This window comes from Vipera berus, assembly GCF_964194415.1.
Source record: "Vipera berus genome assembly, chromosome: 2".
Classification (NCBI taxonomy): Eukaryota; Metazoa; Chordata; class Lepidosauria; order Squamata; family Viperidae; genus Vipera; species Vipera berus.
The window spans coordinates 50,224,259-50,248,890 of NC_138203.1; the positions used below are offsets into that span (position 1 = coordinate 50,224,259).

Here is a 24,632-nt window from a genome sequence, read left to right on the forward strand (position 1 = left end):
GCCTGCCGGCCTCTTCCCTTTCACTCCCTCTCAAGTTGGACTGCCATACTATGGAGGATGGGCACGAGAGGCTCGTCACCTTACCCGATACCCCTCCACTGTTTCGGAACCAGGGGGAAGTGAAGGTGAAAGGCCGCCACTGCTGCACATGAGCCGTGTCCATTCTTGGAAGGGTTTTCTTTGGTCCCCGGTGGTGGCAGCTGCCTCCTCCTCTGCCGCTTGCTGCTTGGGTCCTGCAGCGCTGCATTGCGCTGCTTGCTCTCCGTTCACCGCCTGTACTGTATGGTTTCAATGGCAGCTGCTCTGGAGGCCGGTGGTAGGCTCTCTGTATCATCCCTGGGCTGGTGGTTTTGGCTATGGGACCCAAGAAACAGATGGAGGAGGATATGACTGCCACTGCTGGGCAGGTGAGCTGCCGGCGGACATGGCAGTCCTGCCTAGGAGGATAGTGAAAGAGAAGAGGCTGGCAGGCAGCTGGTTCACTGAATGGGTGGGGGGGAGGTACCGTGTTTCCCTAAAAATAAGGCCCACTACAAAAATAAGCCCTAGCCTGATTTTTGGGGGTGGGCCTAATATAAGCCCTATCCCAAAAATAAGCCCAGGGAGGTGTGAGTGTGGTCAACACAAGTGGCAGTGAGCGCATGGGAGCCAATAGTGTCCAGCAGCAGCGGCAGCCCCGCGGCCCCTTGTCTGCGTGTAGTGGCAGAGGTGGGATGGGAAATGTTTGGCCACCTATGGGGCGCTTGGAAACTGAACAATTCACTTGGTTTCCAAGTGCCCCATAGGTGCCCAAATGCTTTCCCCCCAAATGGAGATCTGACGGAGACTAGAAGCTCTGTCTGTTTGCAAGTGGGGTGCTTTGAAATGGAGCAATCTGCTCTGTCTCAAAGGGCCCCATTCACAAACAAACAGAACTTCTAGTCTCTGTCAGATCTCCATTTGGAGAAAAAATGTTTGGGCGCCTATGGGGCATTTGTGGCAGTTCCACCCCCTCCGCCACCTGTCCTACCTCGTGGCGGCAGCACAGCATGGTAGGCCACATAGCCTTCGCCAGAAGCAGCTAGAGAAGGGGACTGGCAGCCACGTGGTCTCCTGCCAGACGGTGGCTGTTGGTGCCACTGTCACGAGGCGAGGCAGGTGTCAGGGAAAAAAGACATCCCCCGAAAATAAGACCTACTGCCTCTTTTGGAGGCAAAAAAATGTAAGACCAGGTCTTATTTTCTGAGAAACACGATAAGTGGGTATGGGGCTTGTGGGGCAACTCCACCCCCCCACCTGCCTTTCCTCACCTCGTGGCGGCAGCACCGGTGCGATGTGTGCTCTCCTGCCCCATTGCGACAGCAAGCAACCAGATGGTGGGATGGAGTAGGCAGGTGGCTGCAAAGTCAGGCATCCCCCTAATGGTCTTTTGGTCCCCCCAAAAATATAAGACATATTTTTGGGGAAACACATTAATTGTTTGCACTTATCAGCTGCTAAACCAGATATAATAGTATAATAATTGTAAAATGTAAAAAGTCGCTTTAAGTTACAGAGAGGGTACTTTGTACATATAAAATGCAACAAGTACACAGTCATATTTTGCTCCCTCAAATCTATGCACTGGGGCAGAGAAGGCTGTAAATAGGTAGATGAGCAATAGATATAGAAATACGTCAATTATTCTAGATTTTACATTGCTCTGGCATGATCCTATTGTCAACCATGAAACCTGCTTTTGTGTATTTAGTACAATAAATGATCACGCAAGGTGAAAGTTGCACACTTGAACAGGTCCTTTTAAAATGTATATAGAATCTGATTATCAAACATTTTTTTATAAATAACTTACAACTGTTTATATGACTTTTGATCTTTCATTATAAATATATACATATTTCTAAAATATTCTAAAATATTTCTTATATAAAATATAAAAATAAAATATGCAAAGTATAAATCTAAGATGTCCATTGTACTTCTAGAAGGATAATGACTAATGCTATGAATGTAATGAATTTTTGCCCTTAATAGGTTTTTGTTAACAAAGAAAAGTGATATATATGTTACTATCAATGTATGAAATTAGACTTTTTATAAAAAGCCTAGGCTATCTATAGAATGTCAAAATGGGATGTCAAAGTATAAAATGTTTAATATTTCACACATTTTTATGCAATACCAAAAGGCAAACCATCCAAGTATAAAATACTCCCACTAAAATGCCATTCTGGCCTTCCTTGTCAATTTTCTTTTGGTTGTTGTTTTTTTTCCAGTAAGAAACTCCTGTACTTTATTTTGCATTTCTTCTTATATTTTCATATATGTCTTTTCAAGGAATGGTTAAGGTTAGGCTTAGCCTTAGTTAGGCCTAACCCTAACTCTAACCTTAACCCTAATCCTTTTCATGACTCTCTTTTCATACTTTGCCTAAATAGTTCTTGTTGTTCTGCATAATGCCTAGGTATTATATAAAACACCTAGGGAAAATATGGTATATGGCATATTAAAATAACACAGAAATTTCATACTTTGCACGAAAACATCACACATTCTATAGATTTCCTAGGCGTTCTATGCAATCCCAGCTTTTCACACATTGTGAACATATATACTGGAATATGAAATTTTTGAATCCCCCATTTATTTCCATTTTATGCACTGTAAATTCCTTCCTTTCCCAAACAATCTTTTCATCAGAGCATCCAACCAACACACACACACCACAAACACAAAACAAGCAGTACAAAATGCTGGACTGTGTACATATAAAATTAAAACTCATTGCATTGAACATTACTGCATCTCATTGAGACTCATGTGATTTGAGTAAACTATTTCTCACTATTTTTAAAATAAAGTTTTGTTAAACTCTGAATAAATTAAAGCTTCACTACTTTTCCTTTCCCTTCTCTCTTTAACAAATATCGTCAATTTTCAATCTACTTTAAAATAACATTAAGTCTTTTTTATGATTGTTGTTAAGAGTAATATAATACCTGGTGATTTCTTCTTTTAGTTTGCATGGATCTTCTGCGTAGTATTTAACACCAAAATACAATGTGTAAGGTGGACCAGCTATTTGAAATAAGAGAACTATATAAAATTAAATGCATAAGCATACAATTTATATCTGGACATACTTTGAAAACATTTTCTTTGGCACCTTATTCAGTCAAGCATTCACCTGCTCATCTGTAATTTTAATTATATAATAGCTATCTTCCCATTTATTCTTAGAACACTATTCAAAATCCATTAGTATTGGGGTGGTGCTCCAATTGATTTTCTGATATTAAAATTGTAATAATATATACAAGCATGTAGAATTGATACAGCTGTAATATCCCCACTGAATTTTCTTTGGCAGGAATCATAAGCTATCAAGGAAAAAGCTACCAGGAAAAAAGGAACAGGATTAAAATAAGAATATTTGCATATTTTAGCACTCAAATCAGTATGATGTTAAATTTTGAGATTGATCAATATTTCTACATTCAAAATAAGCAGAATAATTTGTGTCAGTTTTCTCAAAAAGATCGGGTTTGCAGATGTATTTTCTAAGCCTGTCAATAAACAAAATTTATAAAGTTCAAATTATATACATACTATTTATGAGTTCCTTATGCTCTGCAAGAGTCTTTGTAGGATCCAGCCAGAACTGTAATTATATAAAGAAAGAGTTAAGTTATTAAAAGTACACGTCAACAGATATGCCACTTACAAGACTTTTAAAGATTTTGCCATAGTCAAAATAAAACAAGACATTATACAAACTCTTTCTATAATTTATATGGATAGTTTTCCTATCACTCTTAATACTGTTGGAGAGATTGGGGAGGATTAAGTTTGCAAAATACGTGTTTTAAGATTAAAAAAATAATGCACCTATTCCGCCCATGCTAAAAATATAAAAAATTGCAGTCCAAAATGAGTGATGTCAGTAGCATGTGGGAGGGGCTCTGAGGGAACTAAAGTAAAGGCTATGAGGCCACATGCAGATGATGATTGACCTTCTCTAATCTATATGTTTATGTGAAAAACACTTACCGGTAGTTGTCATTGATGACTACTGGTAACCAAACTGTCACGACTAGCCAGTTTGGTCCAATAATTAAGGCACCATGCTAGAAAACGGGAGACTGTGAGTTCAAGTCTCATCTTAGCCAGCTGGTGAATTAGATTAGTCACTCTTCTCTCAGCCCAGCCCATGTCACTGGGTTGCTGCTGTTGTGGGAAAACTAGAAGGAGGTGGTTGTGCTGGTTATATTTTCCATCTTGAGTTATTTGTAGAAATAATAAAGGTGGAATACAAATAAATAAATGTTCTCCAGATATGAAGCACATTTGCACACATTATGTGTCACTTTCTCAGCCTAGTGCAGTGGTGGCAAACCTATGGCACTCAGAGCCCTCCCTGTTGGCACGCACGCTGCCGCCGCCGCCACCAGCAGCAGGTCCATCAGGCCAACACCACCCGTAGCAAGAGCCCCACCCAGCACAAAGGAGGCGAAGCGGCCGACTAGCAAGCTCGAGTAAAGGTGGTAGAACAGAGGTCACCAATTGGCAGACTGGAAGAAAAGGGAGGGGGAAGCATTTTACATGCATGCATGCATGGGGTTGCAAGCACACACGCACGGGAAATGGGGTGGGGCTAGTGCCTGCGTGATACTAGCCCTGCCCCGTTCTTGCATGGTGCATCATCTCGTATCTGCACCCCACGGTGCGATGGTGGCCATTTTTGCACCTTGCAGCATGGTGACCCATTTTTGCACCCCCGTTTTTTGCATGCTAGAGGCAGCACTTGGAGGCGCCTCCCTGCCCCCCCCCAATGGCCCCACAATGCTGGCACTTTGCGATAAATAAGTGTGTTTTGAGTTGCGGTTTGGGCACTCGGTCTCTAAAAGGTTCGCCACCACTGGCTTAGTGCCTGCTAAACTACAACTTTCATTAACTTTCATCAGTTTGCCTTCTATACAATATTCTATGTCTTAATATTTATTAGGGTTGCCCAAGAATTGAACAGTACATATAATGATTTTAAAAATATAGAAAAATAAATTATATGAATAAATGATACAGTATTTTTAACATAAAGTATAATTAGAGTAGCTCCAACCTTACTTCCCCATTGCTTTCTGACAATAGTATTTTAAAGGTAAAGGTTCCCCCGCACATGTGTGCTAGTCATTTCCAACTCTAGGGGCCGGGTGCTCATCTCCGTTTCAAAGCCTAAGAGCTAGCGCTTGTCCGAGGATGTCTCCGTGGTCATGTGGCCGGCATGACTAGATGCCAAAGGCGTACGGAACGCTGTTACCTTCCCACCGTAGTGGTCCCTATTTTTCTACTTGCATTTTTATGTGCTTTCGAACTGCTAGGTTGGCAGAAGCTGGGACGAGTAACAGGCGCTCACTCTGTTATGCAGCACTCGGGATTTGACCTGCCAAACTGCCGACCTTCTGATCAACAAGCTCAGCGTCCTAACACACTGAGCCACTGCGTCCCTTAATAGTATTTTAGGAATACTAAAAAAATCTATTAAAGTTCATTAGTATCTCATGGATAATAAAATAAACTACGATATTGCTATATCAGTAGAGTTAAACAGAATTAAAATTGCCAGTTGTTCTTGAATGAGAAACATATAATAATATTTTTATTACCCTGTATAACAAAGCAAACAAGCCAAAAAAAACCACTCAAAAAGAAAACATGATCTGAAAATACGTACAGTTGAAATATTTCAAACAAATCAACAAAATTAAAAATACAAATTAGCAGCTTAATATTTGCTACTACATTATTTCATCCATTTTGTAAGTATATGCACAGGTACATCTGTAAAAGCCAAGTATTTTTCTGTATAACTGTTTCTTAAAGTTACATGGAAATCTTAGAAATTATATTAGAAAATACATCATTATTAGAAAATTAGTAAAATGTACTACAATCCCCATAGTGATTGAAACCAAACAAAAAATTTAGAAGAGATAGTCTCCAGCAAGACATTGATCAAAAAAGTTATTTGAGCTGCTTTCTGTATCAAATTGAAGATTCCAAGCATACCGTTTAAATACATGTGAATATACATTTTGTTTCAGGCAAATAATACATAAATTAGATGCCAAATCATTAGAGAGCTCAGTGAAAAGAAGAAACATGAAAGAACATGCCTCTCAAACAAATATTCAAGCTTACCAAAATACATTTATCAACACTGCAGCTTCAGTAAGGCATTTCTGTATAATTTGTATGAGCAACTGCAGGCCTATCTGTATCATATACAGAATCCTAACACAGACTTCTATTCTCAGAAAGAAAAGAGGCAGAGCATATTCCATATCGATTATTTTAAACAGAGCTTAGGCTGTCACTTCAGGAAACAAAATTGAAATCAAATAAGAGTACCAAAAATGAGAGACAGAATCATTTGACCAAAATGTTGGATGATTTTCCTAGCACTGGACCCACTGATCAGATGGATTAGATCTAAGACTCATCTGTCCCTATGCAATATCAATTATTTATTTATTATATTTGTTTGCCATTCATCTTCCCACGAGATGATTCTGGGCGGCTTAGAACAGTAAAAGCAATAAAACCATATAGACCCATATAACTAACTGCAATAAAAATTCAAATTATGACCCTTTTCCCCCAGTCAATAAAAATTGTTCAGTATGATGAAAACATAGAAGTGTCCAACATTTCAGTTTCTCACTTTACAGACCCATATATCTAACTGCAATAAAAATACAAATTATGACCCTTTTCCCCCAGTCAATAAAGATTGTTCAATACGATAAAAACATGGAAATGTCCAACATTTCAGTTTCTCACTTTACCCATCATATCAAAGCTCACAAAGTATATGAAATAATCCAAACCAATCTTAAAATGGGGTTCTGACAGAAGGAAGACAATACAGTGTAATGGCATTAAACATCATAATATTTAATGACATGGAAAATTGTGCACCAGGCCAGATTTTAATATGTAGGTCAGATTTTAACTTTCTAATATATTTCATGACCAATCCAAGTCACTGAAACATTTTATGTTTACCACCATAAAATCATCTACTGAATCTAGAGTCATTATTATGATTATTAATTCAACTTTAAATTCAACATATTAAATGTTTATATGAGACCTTTTGTTAAATAAAAAACTTTAATCATCTCAGTCATAAATGTCTTTAGTTCTGTCATTTAAATAGTCATAAATACAAACCCTCCTTTCTTTCTCTCCTTGATCTATTTGTAATGTCCATTTTATTTACCCATTAAAGTAGGAAAAGAATATGATTTAATTGGATTTATTGGATTTGGTGAAATGGCTTAGCTCCCAGAAGATTCTGGGCAGCATCCAATAACTCCCAATACATAAGATTTTAAAAAATATGTTTAAAAAAACTACATAGCTGCCCAGACCAAACAACACTCTCCAACATGCAAAAACTTAGTAGGACCTCTCTAATTGCAGCTTTTATTTCCTGAAACCAAAGAGAGTAGGGGCCATGCCTATTCTGAGAGGGTGCTCTTCCTGAAAATACAGGCGTCAACAGAGAAAGCATGAGCCATTATTGTCTTATCCCCAATAAGACAGTATTTAATTGATGGGACTTGAAACACACCCACTCTGTCTGAAAGCACTGGATGGGAAGAAACAACTGGAGACAGGCAGTCACTCAAATGGCAGTCTCTATACCATGAAGGAAGGGACGCGGTGGCTCAGTGGGTTAGGACGCTGAGCTTGTCGACCAGATGGTCGGCAGTTTGGCGGGTCAAATCCCGAGTGCCGCGTAACAGAGTGAGCGCCTGTTACTCGTCCCAACTTCTGCCAACCTAGCAGTTCGAAAGCACGTAAAAAGGCAAGTAGAAAAATAGGGACCACTACAGTGGGAAGGTAACAGCGTTCCGTGCGCCTCTGGCGTCTAGTCATGCCGGCCACATGACCACGGAGACGTCCTCGGAGAAGCGCTGGCTCTTCGGCTTTGAAACGGAGATGAGCACCGGCCCCTAGAGTCGGAAACGACTAGCACACATGTGCGGGGGAACCTTTACCTTTACCTTACTATACCATGAAGGACTTTGTAGTACCTTGAACTGCACCCAGGAGTCAACTGGAAACCAATGCAGCTCATATAGCAATGAAGACACACTGGTAGAACAAGAAGCATCTGTTACTGCTTGAATCATTACAATTTGAACCATTTGAAGCTTCCAGATGGTTTTCAAGGACCATATAGGACTTCTTACAATTTTAGAACATAGCTGTATGAAGCCAACATACAAACAGAAATTTGTTTTCTTACTGCCCTATATGGGATTTAAACTAGCTTCAACACAACACACATAAAGAGACTACAAGTTACTTCTTATGTGAGCAACATGATATTACTAAACCCAGCCCATGTATCTCATTAAACTCATTTAGTTACTTCAGTCAATTTAATACTGTTCTTAATCTGCTATATTTATTTAATTCTATTTTGAAATACAATGTAAAAATTATGCAATAAAAGAATGCATTTAAAAGATGTAAGAAAATAGCTGTTTTAATCTAAGTCATAAAACAATTTTGTCCCACAAATTTTCATGTGTGTGTGTGTACGAATGTATGTACGTATGTATGTATGTATATATGTAGCATATATATTGATTGTAATAACGCTTGCATGTGCCATTCATAGATAGCCTGAGCAAAGGATGTATATAGGGTAGTTTCCTTACTATGCAATTATTTATTTCCCATATCTTTATTCATCTAATATTGCAAATTATATAAGAAAAGTTCTCAAATACCTTGGTATCATTAGTATATTAATAAAAAACAGATGTATGCCCATAGAAATGGAATATATACCGTATAAGCTTGGCCCCTTCTTAGCAACATATCTATATTCTGTGCCACGACGAGCCGCTCGTTGACTCTGGCAGCATCCCGGAGCTGGCTCGGCCGCGGTTCGCAGGGCCCGCTCATCAGGCTGCCAGGCTTCCTGGCAGCACATCCCGCAGGGAAGGTCTGCTAGGGAGGCAGCAGTCAAGCGTTGTTTCCCTCCTCGTGTGTGTGTGTGTGTGTGTGTGTGTGTGAGACCTGCGGGAACGGCTGGTAGAGGTGGCGGCAGTCCGGCATTTCCCCCCCTCATGCATGCGTGCGTGTGTCAGACCCGCGGGAATGGCTGGTAAGGAAGCGGCATTCCCCCCCTTCCTGTGTGTCGAGCCCACGGGGCTTGACACACAGAGAAACGCAAATGCCGGACTGCCGCCACCTTTACTAGCCATTCCTGCGGGTCTGACACACACACACACACACACACGCACGAGGGGGAGAAACAACGCTGGACTGCCGCCACCTCTGCCAGCCCTGCAAGCCTCTGCCGCCCCGGCGTTGGTGGTCGAGCTCTTCGGAGCCGGCAGAGAATCTCCCGCAGGAGGAGGTCGCGGCTTTCTCTCTTGCTTCGGACTGCAAGGATTTAAACTCCAGGAACAAATCCCGATGGAAGTTTTTTTTAAAAAAATACTCCTCCGGGTCGGACAGGGGACCGAGGCTGAGGTCTAGGGGTAGTGGGGGGGGCGGCTCGCGGACATAGCTGGGCTCAAGTGGAAGCCAAGCAGCCCTCCCGAATCTGGGCTTCTGGACGGAGCAGCCGGTGGTGCGTTTCAAAAAGCAGAAAAGTTGGATTTTGAACATTTCAACAGCGCATCTGCACCCGCTGCTTTTAGAAAGTATGAGGACCGGCAACTCCACTTCTCGGCTGATGCAGCGGGAGGCCCAGCCTCTCTTCAAACTCAGCGCCCGTGGCGGGGCTGGATCCGCCACCCGAAAGACTCTCGGGTGGCGCTTCCACGACGCAGTCGAAGCGCTTCGCTCCGCACACGGAAGGAAAAAGGTCAGCCCTCCAGCCGCGACCCGTCCGGCGGGCGCTCCTGCTTTGCGGCTCTCGACGTCGCTGCCGGGAAGCCTCCACAGTCGTGGAGGAGCGAAAGGCAGTGGCGGCACCTCCCCACGGCGGAGGCTCCCCGGCGTGTCCCTGCACCGGTCTCCCCCGCCGACCGTGGGTCAAGCAGGCTACGCTTCCCCGGGCGCTGCAACGGCACCCGTTTTCCCCGGCGAGTTTTCCCTACCTGGCCCCTGCAGAATCGCGGCGGCGCCCCTGGAGAAGCCTACCCCAAGGCTGCGGCCGATTTTTCCTTCTCCAGGCCTCTGCCGCCCAGAGCGTTGTTTCTCCCCCTCGTGCGTGCGTGTGTGTGTGTGTGTGTCAGACAGAAACGGGCGGCAGAGGCTCGGAGAGGAGTTAGGGTACACCGGGACTCCCAGGCGCGGACCCGGGTGTCCTTTTTCGCAGCTTGCCAAGCGGTCGGGAGCCGCGACTTGTTGCTTCTGCGCAACTCTTGGGAAGACGCAGAGGGTCCTCTGGCAAAAGCAGATGCGCCCTGGCCGGCCGGGCGCTTCTTTGCTTTCTTTTCCAATCCCCTCCCCCAAAATGTATTGTGGTCGGTATTTGGCGACCGAGTCCAGTGGCTTTTGCTGCTCCTGAGGAGGAGGAGGAGGAGGAGGAGGAGGAGGAGGAGGAGGAAGAGGAGGACAGGTGAAAAGGCCGAGGCTTTGTTATGCGCTGGATGCTCTGGCTTCCCCCCCTCCCTGCCTGTACAACAGGTAGCGATGTCAGAAGCCGGGAAAAGCAGTGCGCCGAGTCCCGGCCGAGGCGACGCTTTTGTTCTCCTCGCCTGGATGCGCTTCCAAAAGTGAAAGGAAAGAGGCTTCACCCAAAACTTGCTTCCCGTTTTCCTCCCCCTCCCCCCTTTTCCCTTTCTCCCTCCTCCCAGCGCGGCGCTTTGAGTAGTAGCCCTTCCACTCCCCGGCTCCCATCCCGGGTTCTTGAGAGCCCCGGTTTTCGTCCTTGGGTACAGGAAGAGGACTCCCGGCGCCCACCTGGCCGAATTGCGAAGGGAGATCGTTCTCCGCGCCTGTCAAAGGGGACCCAAACAAAGAGGTGCATTTGCCGGAAATAACGATCGGAGGGATTCTCCTTGCCTCCTCCGCCTCCATGAAGATTTGTTTTTCTGGGAGGCTCACTTAGAGGGAAGTTTTGAACTGGAAGCCAGGGATGAGGCGAGAAACCAACAGCCTGCGTCCGTCTCTCTCTTTATGTATATTTCTGTATATATCTTATCTCAGGATCTAGACCTTTCGAAGGAGAAGGGGCGGCTGGAGTTCGTGAGTTGCTGTGGGACCCAAGGGTTGGGGGAAGAGAGATGGGAGGGAAAAGGGGAGAAACCTGCCGCTGGCTAGTTCTTTGTCTGATCGGGGAGCCTGAACAAAAGAGGAAACTCGGTTGAACTCTTCATCTCCCTGTCTGCCTTATCTGGTCTTTCAAGAGGAGGGTATTCCTTTCACTTCTTGAACTTTCCCAAAGACTTGAAAACTTTTTCAACCATTACTTCCAAGGATCTTTGATTTTTATTTTTCCCCTTGCAACCTAGAGGAAAAGGAAGGTGAGCTGTTGATCTAAGTTTCTCTCTTCTTCCTTTGTAATTAAACTGGAAGTTTTACGTGTGGAAGCGGTAATCTGATTTTTCCTTCTCCAGGCCTCTGCCGCCCAGAGCGTTGTTTCTCCCCCTCGTGCGTGCGTGTGTGTGTGTGTCAGACAGAAACGGGCGGCAGAGGCCTGGAGAAGGAAAAATCGGCCGCAGCCTCGGGGTAGGCTTCTCCAGGGGCGCCGCCGCGATTCTGCAGAGGCCAGGTAGGGAAAACTCGCCGAGGAAAACGGGTGCCGTTGCAGCGCCCGGGGAAGCGTAGCCTGCTTGACCCACGGCCTCCCGCTGCATCAGCCGAGAAGTGGAGTTGCCGGTCCTCGTACTTTCTAAAAGCAGCGGGTGCAGATGCGCTGCTGAAATGTTCAAAATCCAACTTTTCTGCTTTTTGAAACGCACCACCGGCTGCTCCGTCCAGAAGCCCAGATTCGGGAGGGCTGCTTGGCTTCCACTTGAGCCCATCTATGTCCGCGAGCCCCACCCACTACCCCTAGACCTCAGCCTCGGTCCCCTGTCTGACCCGGAGGAGTATTTTTTTTAAAAAAACTTCCATCGGGATTTGTTCCTGGAGTTTAAATCCTTGCAGTCCGAAGCAAGAGAGAAAGCCGCGACCTCCTCCTGCGGGAGATTCTCTGCCGGCTCCGAAGAGCTCGACCACCAACGCCCATTCCCGTGGGTCTGACACACACACGCACGCACGAGGGGGAGAAACAACGCTGGACTGCCGCCAGCTCTGCAAGGCTCTGCCGCTCCCTTCTCTCAGCAGCCTGTTCCGAACGAAGGGACAGTTCTTTTTTTTTTTGTTCACTGGAGTATAAGCCGAAGTGGACTTTTCAGCCCGAAAAGTGGGCTGAAAAATTCGGCTTATACTCAAGTATATACGGTAATAATTATTTCATATAGGGTTTTTTCTAGGTAGACAAGTTGAAGTTATCATTGCACATCCCAATGAGCTTCTATTTAATCACTAGAATATTTTCCTAGATAACTGTAAATTCAAGGTCTGTATACTACACTTTCATAATTTTTAATCTGATGTCGTAGAATATGCCATTTTAATCAAGTGTATGTTATCACAAAGGTCTTTATCTTCACTAGAATGTATAGCTCATTTCAACATATAATATTATCCAGGTATGAATGCATACAATAAATTATGGTCTTTTAACCATTTTTACTTGAGTTGTTTATATAATCTGAAACACAGGATGTTTTATTTTTGCTTCTTTACCCCATGACAACTATCGACAATATTAGTATTATCTAGTTCTGACAGTTACATATATATTTATTTCTCTGCAGCACTAAAAGTATTAGTCATATAATTTTAAATCAATTTCCTCTAAATATGGAGCTATTCTAATAATTTTTGGAAGCATGAGCTTTTTACTGTTTTAACAGATGAACAACAGCACAAATACATATGAATTCTAATGTCCTAAACTGTAACATCTAAATCTAGCCTCTAAAATCAGCTTGAAATCAAAACTAGGCCCACTGAATTCTTCCAATAATTAATACAATATTCCTATCATGCTGTTAAAACTTTTTGGGGTAATTTCTTTTGAATAATGAAGTTTTAGTTAATTTAGAACTCGGAAAGCTCATATTTAATTTTCAGGTTAATCATGTGTAACATGCACGATCGTGTTCACATCACTCCAACTGTACGACTTCTTTTCAGCACTGTAATATATGTGGACAATTGTCCTAATTTCAACAGTTAACAAGATAAATTGCATGATGTGAAATTTATTTCCCTCTTGTTAAGTATTTCATCTAGAATAATCCTTGAGCTCAGAACAGGATGTGCACTTTTGACTCTCATTGCTATAAAAATCTAACAAATACAAGGATCTATTGAACAGGGAAATTCCAATACATACTATCCTTCCATACATATTTAGCCTCAAGAATTATGAGATTAAAAGCTGGCTAATTAGACTATGCACTGAGAGTTTGGGGGTACTCAAAAATAACATGCAGGCAACTAAATAACTTCAGCACTGATATAAATCTATTTTAACTGTTAGCTTCCTCTTAGGATCTACTGTATTCCTCTGAATTAGTAAAGGCAATTTTTCTACAGTTAATGACTAACCGTCCCCTCCAAAGGAATTCCTGCCTTAATATTAATTTGCATACTCTAATGGGAAATAGATTTTATCTGTTTAACAACTAACTTGCTGAGACAGCACATTTCAGTGTAAAACAGAACTGTTAAAAAAACGTCACTCTGCTATCTATTCTGGAATATCTAATCTCTTGTAACTTTACTCACCGTCTGGTGACTTCTGTCACAGTACCGCAGTCCAAAATAATCTATCTCAATGAGGTTTAAATGCCGAAAAACGTAGCCCAGGACAACCGACCCTTTCGTTGATTTCTGTGGGAAAGAATGTGCAGAGACTTTTCATACAAATGTTCATTCTTTTGTTAGCTACACAGTGGCATTCATGCATTCAGCTAGATAGGTCTTCCAGAGGAGACTGTATTATTAGAACTGGTCTTTAACAAAAATTGCAATGACAAAAAAGTTTTTTGACTTATTCGCCAGTCATTTTATAGAAAAGATTGAGCAATTATATTGACAAGTTTTTTAATCTCTAATATCATGAGGTCACATAATTATGTACTCAAACTGTGATCTGCAGTAATTCTGCTTATTCATTCTTGCCTGTATTCACACAGCCTCAACACTTTGTGATTTCAGGTTCCCTAAGGGAAGAGGGAAAACATCAGGCAAATCCATTGACAGAGTGATTTTATGAATTCAACTTTGGCATATTTATGCATGCATTGCTAGTTGATACTAGTAACGCTGGTACATTGTAAGCGCATTAGTATATAGTGGTAACAGCTGCTAAACAACTCAGGCAGCGAGAGCTATGACTACCTGTAAGAAAAAACCAATTTATTTTACTTTGCTAGTAGTACTGTGTAAGTACATATTGTTAGCTAATTTCCTTGACAATGAAGAATGTTGTATGATGCTCTATAATTAAAATATCAGTATAATATCACCTATGTTTCTCTTTATTATACTGTATATTCATAAACAAGTTTTTTAAAAAGGCTAAAACACAAAATTAAACATGAAGAAATGAGAGATACCATGAATTTAGTACTTAATGTGCCAACATGAAAAGAGAGGATATAGGCTTTAAATAAACAATCAAGCACACCCATACAGTTTAGATGTAAAAAAAAGAATCAGAGAAAAATCTCATCTGAAACAACATAAAATAACCATGAAAAAAAGAATCCCAGTCATTTTAACTTAATGTTCAAATGTACATAATGTACATAAAGTAACACCTGTCTTTAATTACTTTAAGACAAAATTAAAACACATTATCAGAAAACTAGCATAAAACAAAGACTTAAAAGCATGAGTATAAGATCAGCTTCAATCTATTTTGAACATTAATATTTTGAAGAAAAAATATAACTTTGTACAGAGAGCCTTCTACTTACAAACAGGTTACATTCCAAGAAGCTGTTTGTAAGTCCATTTTGTTCATAAAGCCAACCAAGCGTGAAAAGAATATATATAGTACAATTCTTACTTTACATAAATTAAGTTACATTTCTCCGCCCATTCAATCAAGGACCAACCCTAACCCTCATACCCTCTAAGCAGCAGCAAGCACATCAATTTCCTCTTGCCCCTCCTTTGGGGTGGGGCAGCTGAGAGGCATCCTCCTAAAGGTAGGAGGAGGCTGGTTCTGGGTACTGAGGACCTCTCCTGCATTGATCCATTGCGGCTTTGGCTTCTGGCGTGGCCAATCTTTCCATGGGCTACTGAGATTCTTTTTAAGAAAGGGCTGCCAGCAAAACAACCAGCAGCTGTCACCATGCAGAACCTGAGGGAGGAGTGAAGTGCACTAGAATAGAATAGAGCTGAAAGGGACCTTGGAGGTATTCTAGTCCAGCCCCCTGGTCAAGCAGGAGAATCTACACCATGTCAGATAGGTGATTGCCCAGTCTCTTTTTAAAAACTTCCAGTGAGCGCCCACAATTTCTGGGGGCAAGCTGTTCCACTGGTTGATTGTCCTCACTGTCAGGAAGTTTCTCCTTAGTTCCAGGTTGCTTCTCTCTTTGATCAGCTTCCAACCAGTTTCTCATCCTTCCCTCTGGTGCTCTAGTGAACAACCTGACCCCCTCTTCTTTGTGGCAGCCCCTCAGATACTGGAATACTGCTATCATGTCTCCCCTATTTCTTCCTTTTCTTTAGACTAACCAAACCCAAGTCCTGCAGCCGTTCTTCGTACATTTTGGTCTGAGTGCTCTTCTCTAAATTTTTTCTAGACTGTCAACATTTTTTTTTGTGACATGGTGACCAAATTTGGCTGCAGTATTCGAGGTGTGGTCTTACTAGGTCTTTATAAAGTGGTACTAGTACTTTGCGTGATCTTGATTCTATGCCTCTGTTTATACAACCCAGCTTTTTTTGGTTGCTGCTGCACACTGCTGGCCTGTAATTAAGTGATCGTCCACCAGGACTCCAAGGTCCCTCTCACAGTTACTGCCTCCAAGCCAGGTCTCGCCCAATCTGTATTTGTTCCTTTGGTTTTTCCTGAAGTGTAAGACTTTGCTTTTCTCCACACTGAAACTCATTTTGTTGGATAGGGCCCATTGTTCGAGTTTGTCAAGATCTTTTTGGATCCTGAGTTTGTCTTCTGGGGTGTTGGCTACTCCTGCCAGTCATCTGCAAATTTGATGAGCTCCTCTTCAATTCCCTCGTCTAAGTCGTTTATGAAGATATGAAAGAGTACTGGACCTAAGACAGAACCTTGTGGTATCCCACTGCTTACTTCTCTATTCTCCTCAAGGATAAGCAGGGACACATTTGGTGGGGGATTTACAGCAGCAGGGGAGGCCACGTCCCAATGGGTGTTATTGCAGCATCTCATTTTTGCAGCACAAACCTCTCCAGGCTCATGTGTGGCTCAACTTTTTTTTTTCTCCCTGACTGACCTTTGTCCCAGGTTCAGCATTCAGGTGAAGCAGACTCCTCCCTGCCTCAGTAACCCTCTACTTACATCCCCAGGGTACTTGGGCCCTCTTTCAGGCATGTCCAAGCCCACCTCCACTCCACACAGCCAAGGCATTCCTTGGTTGTGCAATGTGCCACAAACTAACCCTTTCCTGTCTTTTCTCACCTTCTGGGATCTTCTAGGTTGGAACTGCGGACAAGTTTGTTCATGTTGGAAAAAGTTCTTAACTTAGAAATTTTTAAGTAGGGGATTGTCTGTACCAAAATGGAAAAGTATTAACTAATACATGCATATATAATATTTTAACAGTGCAGCAGCTATACCCTAGACCAGGGGTAGGCAAGCTTGGCTCTTGGCTTGTGGACTTCAACTCCCAGAATTCCTGAGCCAGCCATGCTGAGGGGAAAGGGAGAGGTTTCTAAGCTGAGCCATGCTGGCTCAGGAATTCTGGGAGTTGAAGTCCACGAGTCATAAAAGAGCCAAGGTTGCCTACCCCTGTCCTAGACTTACTTCTTTGGGACAAAATCAAATGCCCTCTAGATTTTCTGATTAAAATTTTCAGAATTACTCATAGCTGGCTACACTGGAACATTCAGTCCAAAACAACTGAAGAGCATCATGTTGACCACTTCCACAATATTTTTTTCACCATTTGCATTTGTAATTGTTCCTGTCTTGCCCACAATAATTGTGAATAAGAAAAATTATTCTTCTGTGGGTCGTGCCATGAGACAAAGCTGAACCTAGTAAATCCATGCCCAAGTACAGTCAGAAAAAGACAAGGCCTATCATATGGGCAAAATAATATTACAGGTAATGCTTGTTTAATGACCAGTTGCTTAGTGCCCATTCAAAGTTACAATGGAGTTGCCCAGAGCTACTTATGACCCATTTTTGAAGTACCAATGACCACACCCCCTTATAGTCATGTGATCACAGTTTGGGCACTTGGAACTGGCTGCATTTAGTTGTTGCACCATCACATAGTCACATGACTTCAATTTTTAGTATTTTTGCCAGTTTTCAGTTTTTACTTTCAGTTTCTGGCAAAAAAAATGCCCATTGGGGAAAATGAGTTTACTTAATGATCACCACAAAAAATGTCATAAAATGAAGCTGTCAAATAATGGTCCACTTAATGACTGCCACAACCTATAAGTGTAATTCCAAGCTCAATTATGGTCCTAAGTCAAGGACTACCTATAGTGCTTCATTTCTTTGTCATGAACATGCATCTGTTCCCAAATTTTCAGCAATTATACGATTAATGTGTAGTATTATAATTATGACTATACTGAATCTAGGTTATGCTTTCTGAGAAAACAGTATCACCACAAGCTCATTAACTGATTATTACTATAGGAAGATGCCTTATTTTCCCATGCCACCTAGTGTTATTTGCTCTGACTGACAGTAGCTTTCAAACATTCCAGGGAGAAATCATTGACACTAGTGCTACTAAATTCTTAGCTGTGCAGTTATACTGTATTGCTCCACTAAGCTGCAGCATCTGCATTTAATTAAATGAAAATTCTATCTTGATAAAACAATTCAGATACAAAGAAGAGGAAAAGAAAATTCTGAATCTATTTCAGTAGGCCAATATTTTATTTTACTTATCTTTATGAGTAAAGCTTGTGTTTTATAATGTTCTATTTCCTTAATACATTAAAAGAAAATCAACTAAAACATATGTCACGTTAGTAGAATAAAAATATAATGACTGCTACAGATACTTTTCATATACAATCCATACTACTATCCTATGCTTTCAATATTTCTGTTGGTATTCAGAACCTCTCACGTGATCTGCATCTTACAGAAATCAGTGAAATTCTTACATGAAATTAAGCTACTTCAGAAATCAGTAGTGATGACTATCATGTCGACATTGTATTGCAAAGCATATTCAACCAGTATCAGAGCTTTTTCCATCCAGGGTTAAGACTGTTATAATTTGCATTACTCATAAAAGAGTAGGGCACGTTTGAACACAGTAAGGTAGAGCACCTCTGATGGCTATAACTTCTTAGAATTCCCAGCAAGCATAGAAAGTGGATAGCAAGAACCATGTAATGATGTAATTAGCATGTTTGTACATTTGCGTAGGTATGTTCTTTTCCTTCTGCAAAAGTCCTATCAAGACTGGTTGAACAACACTACTGACTCAGTCATTCATTTCTCCAAGTAACAGACTGAACACTGCTCTACCAGCATGATCAGGAATGATGGACTCAAGCAGAGAGTACTTGCTTTAGGTATCTTCCCAATCCCTACAAAAAGGATGGGGAACTGTTACTTTCTCTAATTATTTTTAGAATCAGAGAAAAAATATGCAAATCACTAGTGGCCCAATGGGATTCAACAGTATACCCAGTGCTTTTTTTGTAAAAGAAAAAGGTGCCGGAACTCACACGTCATACAACCCACCTTGCCTACCCTACAAGGTTCCATCCAAAAAAGGTGCCGGAACTCCGTTCTGACCGTTCTATGAGAAAAAAAGCCCTGAGTATACCTATCACCAACATTTTCTGCTCCTGCTCCATTTTCTTTGGCTGTGTGTGATGGGTATAGAATAGAGCTATTGTGTCTAGAAAACCCCTAATTTTGTGGCACTATCCACTTATCTTTGAGCAGTAGGAAGAGAAAGGCTTCAAGCGCCACTAACTGAACACGATTGACCAATGAAATCTCTATTAATCTTTCCACTCTATCACTGCAGTCAAGTGTTCACATGACACAATAATGCCCCCCCTCCTCTGACTGAATTAATCAAATTATATCAACAAGGTCACTGACTGCATAACACGGCTGTATAGATTTTTTGAAAGTGCCCTGCTTTGTTGAAAGCTGAACCAGAAACAAAACTGAGGCATCCTGCTTCTAAACAGAGTGCAATCCTGATCATTACACACAGTTCGGGTACAAAACTCCATCAGAGGGGGAAGAGAAAAACAGCGAATAACCAATCTGGACTGGGGATATTTCTAAAATTTAAAGAGTTGGCTTTATACTTAAATCTGGTAGAGGCTTACATTCTGATTAGGAAAGATTTGAAAAATCATCAGCAACAGCAAAAAAAAAAAAGAATTGTTCAAAATGAGTCATAAAGTTGTGCTTTATAATGCAGCAGCAGTCAAAACCAGAAAGGCAGGTTTCTACCAGCTTCATAAAATGACAGCTAGAACCTTCAGAAAAGAGGCTCATTTTTCGTTTGATAGGACTAAAATGGTACATTAAAATACGGCAAAATACTTAAAATATTTTGAAAAGAAAATGGAATAAAATCTGTAAAACAAGCTCGCTAGGGTATGTATTTGAATATTTAGAAAATACGGCAATCTCTAAAATATTAAAGCAACCAAATGTGTTTCCTGACAGCACCTTTACATTTTTAACTGGCTGATACTAGTCAATTATAAAGTCAGTGTGAAACTTTTGTGGCACATATAGACTGAGTGGAAAGGAAAATTCTAGTGCTGAATTTTTCATGTCAGAAACAGGAATATTTATCCAAGAAAAAAATGAAAAGACCACCTGATATTCTAATTTCAACTTGGTGGAGCAGTGGGCTAATGCCCCCTTAAGTAACACCAGCTGCCTGCAATTAGTGCAGGTTCGCATCCCACCAGGCTCAAGGTTGACTCAGCCTTCCATCCTTCCGAGGTAGGTAAAATGAGGACCCAGATTGTTGGGGGCAATTAAGCTGACTTTGTAATAATGCCGCTTGGGGTGTGTGTGATAGCCCTAATAAGCAGGCATATACATAGAATGACGGCTACTGCTAAGCTTGTAAGCCGCCCTGAGTCTTCGGAGAAGGGCGGGATATAAATGGAATTAAAATAAAAAATAAAAAATAAAACTGCTTTTACAAATTTTAATTCCTTAGTGATTTATCTTCTAAACTGAGTCACTAATTAAAATACTTGAGTAGAATTGACAAATCATTCGCCAGTGATGTGATCATACTCTTCTTTCCCAGTGCCAACGGCAGAGTATCCCTAAATCCTCCAAACATTCAAAAGCCAATTATTCCAAAAGTTATCTGTCATCCAATTACTAGGAAAGCTGCCCACTCCGAGTCAATTTAAGCCAGCATCATCACCAATTGTATAGTAATTGCAACCTCCCTTTGAAAGTATAATGTGGGATTACAGCAGGTGATTCTGTCAATGCAATAAGTAATTCTTTTTTAGTGTTTTAAAGACTCATTCATTCTCTTAATGGGAATTAAGAATGCATAATTTGCTCATATCTATCGTTTGTTACATTTGTAACCATTTTATCAATACAGGCATTATTCAACTTATAACCACAATTGGCACTGGAATTTATATCACCACTGTCATAAAGTGAGATATCATGTCATCCATTTCTCTTAGCAACCACAATCCCAAAAGTCCTAGTTGCCATTGTAACTCCAGATGTGTGAATCATTAAGTGAAGGGATTGCAGGGATGCACATGTGTGGTTGAAAAGGCCCAGCCTAGTGTGGGTGGGGGGAGGTGCTGCAGTGCAAGCACAGGGAGATCGGGGAAAGAATACACTTAAGCCCTGAGCCGCAGTACGGTGCAAAGTCACAACCATCCCTGAAAGCCTCCACTGTCCCAGCTCGGGCCACTGTTGCTGCACTCTGGGAAGAGCCAAATGCCCAGGAAGCCCCAACAGTGTGGTGGGAAGCTAAAGCCTAGTAGTGCGGTGCAGTGTGGTGCAGCGCAGCCCAACTAAGCTACCATCACTGCTCTACACTCCGTCAGCCCAGCTGACCCTGGCTATTTTCTTGCTGCTGATGCTGATTCTGAGGCATGCCCAGCTTGATTGTAACATATCTGTAATGCAAGGCAACTGTTAGTCATGCCAACTCTTCTTCCAAAGATCAATTATGCCATTCTTCAAATTGCATAAGCCGTTTTATTCTCCAAAAAGTGATACTTTGTTTTCACGATTTTTCACAAAGCTTCTGAGGTCTTCTCTAGGTGGCATGAGAATGGGGGTTGCCTTTGGAGAATGGCAGACTCCTCATTCTCATGATGCTTTAAAAGATCTCAGAAGCATTCTAAGGGAAAAAAAACATATTTTTGTGTTCTATTATTCATTGAATTCCCATCTTACTAAAATTAATAATAATTTTGCTGAAGCTTTCTGCTTTTGGGCAATCGATATCATATCAGAAATCATACCTAAGACTGAAGTTTTTATTGTCATATATTTGAGACTGTTGGAAAGAACTGACTCAAATATTACAGAATTTCAAATTAGATATAATACCACAGGCAAATCTTTAAAAAAGCAACATCAAAGTTTGATTCTAAGGCCAGTAACTTAACAGATCTCAATTTGAAGAATACATGTTCAAGCAAATAGATTTAATTTAAAACTGGATGCTTCTGCAAATATTTACCAAGACAAACAGGTAGAACTTAATGAGTTACACGTTTAAACTTATAAACAAAACTTATAGATTTTAAAGTTGTTAGCAAAGATAATACAAATATGTATTTGTCTGAAATATATTTATGATTAGAATCAGATTAACAGAACAAATAGATTTCTCATGTCTATTATACATGTGGTAGTATCTGATAATTCCTGAAGAAAATAAAATATTACTGTAGTGAACAATACAATGCATGCAATTATCTATTTTACAACTGTTTATGGAAAACACAGGTAGCAGAGAATTTGAGAAATAATTCTGTGATATGCAGTCATGATACTTGAAGAATAATGTGCTGAGAAGAGGTATATAAAAATGCTTTGCAAATGCTAAGAGAAATTTCAAATAATGTACTATATAAACATCAGCAAAAATATGTGTTAATATAATTAATTTAATGTAGCATTACACAATGTCTTTGAACAAATATACACAATGTTATTCTAAGCAACAATTAAAATATTACCTAACTTGTGTTACATATTTGGAATGCAAAAATTAAATGATCACCAGGTGGCAGCAAAGAGAAACAAAATAGTCTAACTCTTTACTGCGATCTATGCTCATTCAAAAGTTTGCAACTCAGTGAAGTCAGCCTAATTTCTGTGAATTCATTGTCTGCACAGACACTACTAATGAAAAATACATTACTTTCCAACATTCAAACTGACAGTCTCTTGGGATCAATTAATAAAAAGCTCTAGGCAATATGTATTTTCTCAAAGCAGATTAGAACTTGAGGTATGTGGCAAACTTTATTAATTAAATAATAATATTACTAATTGAACAGATAAACCAGTGAAATCTATGTATTATTTTAGTAGGTGGTATTGCTAATTAATATTGAGGCACTAATATGAACAAACAGAAGAATAAAAGTACAAGTGAACATTGAAAGTATACATGTCTACATTTAATTTTGTTGTTGTTAATTGCGAAGTTGTGTCCGACCCATTGCAACCCCATGGACAATGTTCCTCCAGGCCTTCCTGTCCTCTAACATCTTCTGGAGTCCATTTAAGCTCACACCTACTGCTTCAGTGACTCCATCCAGCCACCTCATTCTCTGTCGTCCCTTTCTTCTCTTGCCCTCAATCTTTTCCAGCATTAGGCTCTTCTCCAGTGAGTCCTTCCTTCTCATTAGGTAGCCGAAGTATTTGGGTTTCAACTTCAGGATCTGGCCTTCTAAAGAGCTGTCAGGGTTGATCTCTTCTAGAACTGACCGGTTGGAACACCTTGCAGTCCAAGGGACTCGCAGGAGTCTTTTCCAGCACCATAGTTCAAAGGTCTCAATTCTTTGGCGCTCAGCTTTTCTTATGGTCCAACATTCACAGCCATACATTGCAACTGGGAAGACCATAGCCTTGACTATACACACTTTTGTTGGCAGGGTGATGTCTCTGCTTTTTAGTGTGCTGTCTAGATTTGCCATGGCTTTCCTCCCCAGGAGCAAGCGTCTTTTAATTTCTTGGCTGCAGTCCCCATCTGCGGTGATCTTGGAGCCCAGGAAAATAAAATCTGTACTTTTAATTTACCACATGGTTTGTTTTGTAGTAGAATGTTCTTTGAAACACTATATGCCTCAAATTATCCATACTGTTGATTCAGCACTTCAATTTAGAGTACGACTATGTCTAAAAATGATTTTGCAGTGAAATGACATCAGAAATAGCATTACAAAATAAAAATAATATTTCAAGTGTACTTTCTGAGTGTTAATTCAGGTAATACTAGAATCATTAATATGTAGACAAAAGGAAATGTTTGCAGGTGATACTTGTCCCTATATCTCAGCATGTGAAAACACAAAACAGAAAGTGTATATTAAATATCTTTTCAAATTGTTCACAGTAAGTTTTTTATTACAACGCACAAGTTGATTGACATAGATTCACACATTCTTTTGTTATCACTAATCTGGGTGGAAAACTTTATAGTTCTCAGTAGAACAAAGTGAGTATATTTTTATCAATTTTTTATATATGCCTGAGATATATATATATATATATATATATATATATATATAATCTTACTAGAAAAAACAGTAACTGCTTCATTAATATAAGACCATGTAAAATATGAGCCTATATAATGACATCTGAATTTACTACATTAGCCCTAACTATAACTATGGATTGAAATTACCTGTTAGCAATTGTCATTCCATTGTAAATTGCAACAATCAGCAGGTGTTAAATAAACCACTTAATGACAGAAGGAAGCAAATATGAGCAACTAATAATCTAAAAATGCATTTTATAGATATATGTACTTAAGATAAAACTTAAATTGTTTATGCTTCTAATTTACTGAAGTATTAGTCAACTGTCTAACTTAAAGATAACTTAAGAAACAATACAGGATGATAAACTACTATAATTTGTAAGCAATTTAAAAGTGAGAACATGAGAGAGAGGAAAAACAGCACTTGAATGTATTTCTTGAGAAAATCCATTACAGTATTTAAACATGTTATGTCATCAGGGAAGAAATAGAAACGTTAGCAAAGGCATAATTGTAGTGCATAATTTCTGTTCATACCACTGAGCAGTCAGAAGTGTCAAACCAATTATAAAACTCTAGAAGTAAATTTGAGAAAATACAGTAGTGGCTTAGAACTCAGAAAATTAATTCTGATAATCAATTCTGTGCAGATAAAACATGAAAATAAAGAGA

At 40.5% G+C, this 24,632-nt stretch overlaps 1 protein-coding gene across 3 annotated transcripts in view; it reads right to left on the bottom strand.

Moving 5' to 3' along the window:
• Positions 1–24,632, bottom strand: part of EPB41L4A (erythrocyte membrane protein band 4.1 like 4A) — a 101,830-nt gene that overhangs the window by 60,243 nt on the left and 16,955 nt on the right. For all 3 annotated transcript variants that reach the window (XM_081318741.1, XM_081318740.1, XM_081318742.1), the window contains 3 exons: positions 13,801–13,905; positions 3,589–3,640; positions 2,979–3,057 (listed from right to left, as the gene is read on the bottom strand). In XM_081318741.1, coding sequence (XP_081174867.1) covers positions 2,979–3,057; positions 3,589–3,640; positions 13,801–13,905 — 236 coding nt within the window. The remainder of the gene's footprint in view (positions 1–2,978; positions 3,058–3,588; positions 3,641–13,800; positions 13,906–24,632) is intronic.